Source organism: Corvus brachyrhynchos, unplaced genomic scaffold, assembly GCF_000691975.1.
Source record: "Corvus brachyrhynchos isolate BGI_N302 unplaced genomic scaffold, ASM69197v1 scaffold525, whole genome shotgun sequence".
Taxonomy (NCBI): Eukaryota; Metazoa; Chordata; class Aves; order Passeriformes; family Corvidae; genus Corvus; species Corvus brachyrhynchos.
Genome location: NW_008238341.1, coordinates 1,132,381 through 1,138,114, shown reverse-complemented (window position 1 = coordinate 1,138,114; position 5,734 = coordinate 1,132,381). Strand labels below are relative to the sequence as shown.

The 5,734-nt window shown below is 54.1% G+C and overlaps 1 protein-coding gene across 3 annotated transcripts in view; it reads right to left on the bottom strand.

Annotated features, from left to right (window-relative positions):
- Positions 1-626: 626 nt before the first annotated feature.
- WNT4 (Wnt family member 4) overlaps positions 627-5,734 on the bottom strand; it is a 14,473-nt gene continuing 9,365 nt past the window's right edge. For all 3 annotated transcript variants that reach the window (XM_008634317.2, XM_017735111.1, XM_017735112.1), the window contains 4 exons: positions 4,377-4,612; positions 2,228-2,359; positions 1,717-1,859; positions 627-1,492 (listed from right to left, as the gene is read on the bottom strand). In XM_008634317.2, coding sequence (XP_008632539.2) covers positions 1,025-1,492; positions 1,717-1,859; positions 2,228-2,359; positions 4,377-4,612 — 979 coding nt within the window. In that variant the 3' untranslated portion in view covers positions 627-1,024. The remainder of the gene's footprint in view (positions 1,493-1,716; positions 1,860-2,227; positions 2,360-4,376; positions 4,613-5,734) is intronic.

Genomic DNA, 5,734 nt, shown 5'->3' with positions numbered 1-5,734 from the left:
CAGCAGGATGGTGACTGTCCCCAAGTGCCTTCCTGAGTGAGGAGAACAGGCATGTGGAGGAGAAAGAGGAGACCTGTTGTGGGAGAGGAGACCTGTTGTGGGATGCATGCAAGGTGGGGGCAATTATGGGACAGAAGGAAAGAAATCAATTTGGATTTTCTCCCATCAGCTCCCAGCTCCATTAAGAGTCAGTGGATTGCAGGTGTCACTGCCCTTTGCTGTCTCCAGTGGAACCAGGTACTGGAGAAGAGATGAGGGAAAGGGAGCATGGTGGGACCATTGTGTCCCCCAGTAGCCCTAGGCAGCCACTGAGGAACTTCTGTAAATCAGAGCAGCCCCTGGAGCTGCTCCAAAATCCATCCATTGCCCAGGAGGCCTTTGAGCATCCCACAACAAGGAGGTGCAGAAGTGTCCCACATTTCCCTCATAAACTGATCACCTTTGCTGGGCTCCACATGGAACTTAACTCTTGGAGGACAGTGCCACCCTTGTCACCACCTGCCTGTCCCTTGCCATGCACCTGGCTGCACAGGCTGGCTGTGCTCCTTCCCTTCCTGAGGCTTAGCCAGGGCAGTGGTGGTCCAAGATGCTCAGCATGTGCCTTAAACAAACAAAAATAACTGTGATAGAAGATTGCAAATGCTTCATTACCCTTGTCTTAAACACTTCTTATCTGCAGCGCTCCAGAGGCAGCAGGAGCCCATCCAACAGGAGCTGGCACCACACAGGTCCCCAGCCAGCCAGAGAGCAAACGTGTCTGCTGGCACAGGACACTAAGGGGTTCTGGCTTCAGCAAGAAATACAGCAAAGCAGACAAAACAAAATTTTAAAAAGCCAACAATGATCAGTTTTTTTAAACTTTAAATATTTTTTTCTTTAAACTCTGTTTTTCTCTGTGGTTCTGTCTCTGTAAAGAGGTGTGCTCTCCCTGCAGCATCTGGGTCACTTCCTCAGTCCTGGATGTGGGGCAAGGGAGAAGCAGGGTCAGTTAAAGAGGATACAGGTGGGTGCTCTCCCCCGTGCATCACCGGCACGTGTGGATCTCCACCACCCGATGGCAGGGTTTGCACTTGACAGAGCAGCACCAGTGGAATTTGCAGCTGCACCTTTCCACAACCTCCACTTCGTCCGTGTGAAAGCCACGGCCGCAGCACATCAGCTCGCAGCCATCAATGGCCTTGGAGGTCTTATTGCACTGCCGCCCACTGGTGCCCAGGACCCCATTCTTGAGGTCGTGGTCACAGAAGTCAGGACTGGAGTCTAGGTAGACGAGGTCCTCGTCTGTGTGGGGCTTGAACTGGGAGTTTTTGGGCACCAGCACTTTGGTGGATCCAATCTCGCTCTGTTCAACCTCTGTGGCACCATCAAATTTCTCCTTCAGGATGTTGCCCACTTTGCGGAAGGGGGGCATGGCTTTCCAGCATGTCTTGAACTCGCACGAGCCTGACACACCGTGACACTTACATTCCACCCGCATGTTGTTCAGGATTGCCTGGAGGAACAGACACAAGGAACAAGATGGGATGGTCAGCATGGGATGGACACAGCAGGGACACACACAGGTGCAATGGATGGGGCCTGGGAGGGCTGTGCAGAAAACACTGCTGGGTGGGTATGGGATTAAAAGAAGCCCAAATGGCTCAAGCTGTGGCTGCAGAGCCTGGGTGGGATGCTGCAGAGCCGCACCAACTGCCTACGTTTCCTCCTTGCCATTACCTTCCTCCCTGCCTCGTTGTTGTGGAGGTTCATTAACGCTCTGTTGGAAGAGGCCCCTTTGCTCCTCTCGCGGATGTCGACGAAGGACTGTGAGAAGGCCACGCCATAGGCGATGTTATCGGAGCAGCCCGACCACTGGAAGCCTGAGGCAGAGAGCACAGATGAGACAGGTACTGCCACCCTGTAGTGCTTGCACTCTCCAGCCCTGCTCTTCCTAAAATCCAGCTGGCCTGCCCCCTCTCTGTCTTGCTGCCTAGTAGTCTGGGCCGCATGGGGAATTAGGGAAGCTAGGGAGTGTGGCCCTGGGGGACACATGGACAAGATGCTTTCTGTCCTGTGGGTTATGCACCCAGGTGCCTTTTTGAGGCACTCATGTGGACTAACCAGAGTTTTGTTTTTTTAAACTTTTCCCTCCTTTCTGGATGGCTCCAGAGAGTGGGTTTGAATTGCAGGTATTTTGGCTACTTTGCGTCCCCAGGCAGCTGCAGCTGCTCCCTGTTCAGACACTCACCCTGTGGGCTGCCCCCCTGCACTGTGCGGTCACATCCACACTTGTCCAGCTCACCACTGCTGCAGGCGCGGGTCACGGCAAAGGCCACCCCTGCCGAAGAGATGGCATAGACGAACGCTGCCTCCCGCGTCCCTGAAATGGCACAAACCATGGTGGGAAATGTGGCAGCAAGTCCGAGGCAACACGAGCGGGAATTCTGGAGGGGATGTAGCCCGGTGGCCAAAGGCCCTTGGTGGCCTGCCATGTGTGTCTCTTCTCCTCTCCCCTCTTAACACTGGTGTGGCACATAAACCCCCCTGAAAAGCTGGTCTGAAAGATGGCTCTCGGCTATACAGAGCTATCAGGCTAAACCCTTTGCTCTGTCACTTCCTCCTAAGATGAGACAGCCCATGCAGAACCCTCATTGTCCCCACCTCCAGGGATGCTGTTTGCTTAGTGTCAAGGCTGAACCTGACTCATCAGAGACCCCTGGGTGCTGGGAGATGTTTTGCAGCAGTGAGGGCCCATTCTTGCAATAGTGAATAAGCTGGGAACTGCCCCACAATATTAAAAACATGAGTGATGGGTGAATGATAAAACCTGGCAATAGGAGAGACAGAGGCTGCACTGCCAATGCGGGCAGAGCTCTCCAGCGCTTATATGGAAGACTGTCTTGCCTTGTGCTTGCAGGGCACCTCTGCCATGGAATCCTTCCTGCATCCAAAACACCTGTCTGCTTTCCATGTCCAGGAACATTCCCTGCAGGTGCAGATCCTTGCCATCCTCTTTCACAGGGTCCTGTAGCTCCCAACGCCTCCCAAACTACTCTGCAAAACCCTGTTCTGCTCCCAAAGCACCTCACAAAACCCCACTGGTGTCCAGGGTGCAGTCCAGTCCCAGTTCTTGTGTCAGGTACCTATGTGGTGCCACATGGTTGGGAAAAGCGTGTTTGAGAAGTTGGACAGATCCCTGGGTGTGAACACACAGGGTAGCAGGGGCAGGTATCAGCTCTAGCAACACACAAATCCCCACTGTCCTCCAAGGCTGGTTGAGGACACAAACCCTCCAGTTCTGAGCAAGGAGGGCTGACATTTGGGGTGGTCCCATGCTTGGTGCAGAGGGGGGATGGCTTGTGAGCAGGCATCACCCAGCTTGCCGGTCAGAGAGAGGGCAGCTACTTTGGTGGTCGCATCCCAGACTTTGGTGGCCCAGCTGGCAGTGGCTCCCCTGTCAGTGTGGGGACTGAACCGCCTCCAAGTTAATCGAGGCTAATAGTAGGATCATGTTGGTCGGTTTGTGCTGTGGCTGCCTAAAAAGAGACGACTTTTAGTTTCTGGTATTTCTGGTATTTCCAGTCCCTGAACCTTCACAAGAAGAGATCTTCACCCCTGCATTGAGGAGAGGAAAGTCAAATAAGGAGCCGGGAGGATGCTTTGGTCTAGGGGTCCTGGGATAGGAGGTGAGATAGTGCCTCAGAGATAGCACCTGAGGGGAGGTAAGGGATGCTTCAGTGATCTTAAGGGGTTGCAGAGGGGTTTTCCCCTCTGTATCCTCACTCCAGTGCTCTGGTTTGATTACAGTCCTGTGCTGGGAAGTTGGGGTGCAGCTGGGATCAGAGGGGCTGGGGGCTGCCCTGGCCCTTCCCAGCCCTGAAGGCTGGTGGTGGGCAATGATGCTGCCATGAGTTCTTCCCATGCCAGGTGGCACTGAGCCATCCTCCTGATGGTGCCCATTGATGCTCTGCTCAAGAGTGGCCACATGCCAGCCTGGCAGTAGCCACCACTTCAGCACTACCCAGAAAGAGACTGAGTAAATGGCTTTGTGGAGTGGAGCTCCTGGGCTTGGTGGGGAAGAGATGAGACCACAGGGTGACTTTAGGACCTCTTTTCAAACTTGGCATGTCCTTGTCAATGCGTGTGAAAAAGGTTCAGGAGAGCTGAGGAGCAGCAGGAGTCTGGATATATTGTACCCAACATAGTGAGAAGAGCCCTGCTGAAGTGCACAGGGACCCATCTGCCCCAAGATCCAACACTGGATAGGCCCTTCCTGACCCTCCCCAGCCACCGGTTTGGGGCAAGAAGGCAAAATCCTACCACCTGCAGTCCACCAGACTGCTTTTATAGCCATTCCCCCAGTAGCATCACCCCAGACACACGTCCTTCCAGCTCACCTTGTGTCACCACTTTGCCGAAGACAGGCAGGGTGTCTAGTGTGGAGCAGTTCCAGCGGCGGTTGCGGAACTGGTACTGGCACTCCTCGATGGCCAGCTGGGCTCCGCGTCGCACCGAGTCCATCACCTCCAGGTTCCTCTTACACATCTGCACCTGGCGCTGGATCAAGCCCTTCAGCTTTTCGCAGGTCTCCTCCTCGGAGATGCTCCCCACTGAAGACAGCTTTGCCAGGTACCTGCCATGACACCAGCACAACGGGTTAGGAGGCAAGGGCTAGGAGAGCCCATATTCAGCTGGGGCCCATGTTCAGCCTTGCAGAAAGCAAGGAGACTGAACCTCTTATTCCCTCCATAGCTGAGACCTGCTGCCCATCTGGGGTACCTATAAATGTACCATAGCAGTGGCTCCACAAGATGCATTTTTGGCTGACAGAGAACAAGCCCAAGCAAAACCACCATCCCTCTGCAGCCTAGTCCCTGTCTCTCAGGGAGTCCAGCTGTTGGCTCCCCTTTGCCTCTGTTGCAGGCAAGGAAGATATTTTCAGTGTTGTCTGAATGTTCCTGGTCAGGTCTCCTGAGTACCGGCATATCCAAGTGCTACTAGGAAAAGCCAGAGGTCTCCGAAGTCAGCCAAAACAAGCAGGACAGGCACTTGGCTGCCAGCTCCATCTGCCACAGTGCTCCCACAGCATGGCTGTGTGTTCATCACCGGCAAACATTGCCCTTCAAACCACTTCCCTCCTGGAGGCTGCTTTTAGCTCCCCCATCCCAGGCAAGGATGGCCTCTGGGAGCTGCCAGGTTTCCTGTCACTTGGGATTCAAGCAGGGCTTGAAGCAGGGAAGCAGAATCAGGAGCCTGCTGGGGCAAAATTGCACAGACTGGGCACCTTCTCCACCAGCCCAACTTGTGAATAGAGCCGTGAGGTCTTAGATGATCTGGAAAAGACTGGTCCTGTGTGGAGGGGACCATGTGTTCTGCTTTCCATAGCGCCATGTTCAGCAGAAAGAGTCACAGAGCTGCTCTTGGGTGTCAGCATTAGAGGAATGAGGGAGCAAGCACCTTTAAGACCAAGCACCTCAAAAACTCTCAGCATTTCCTTGTCCAGTGTGTGGGCATGATGGTTCCTGCTGCACATCCCAGTAACTCAGCCTCCCACCCCTTGTTGTGTTGTGGGCATGGTGTCCATGCTTGCCCGTTTCCCAGTTCCATCCTCCTGCCCCAACCTCTGGATCACAGAAGGAGCTTAAGATAGACCCAGTCAGATTTTCCAACAGGGCTGTGTGATAATCTAATATCCTCTACAATTATTAGTGACTGTGCTGGCAGGGGTGTATATGAGACCCCCTCCTTCCTGTGG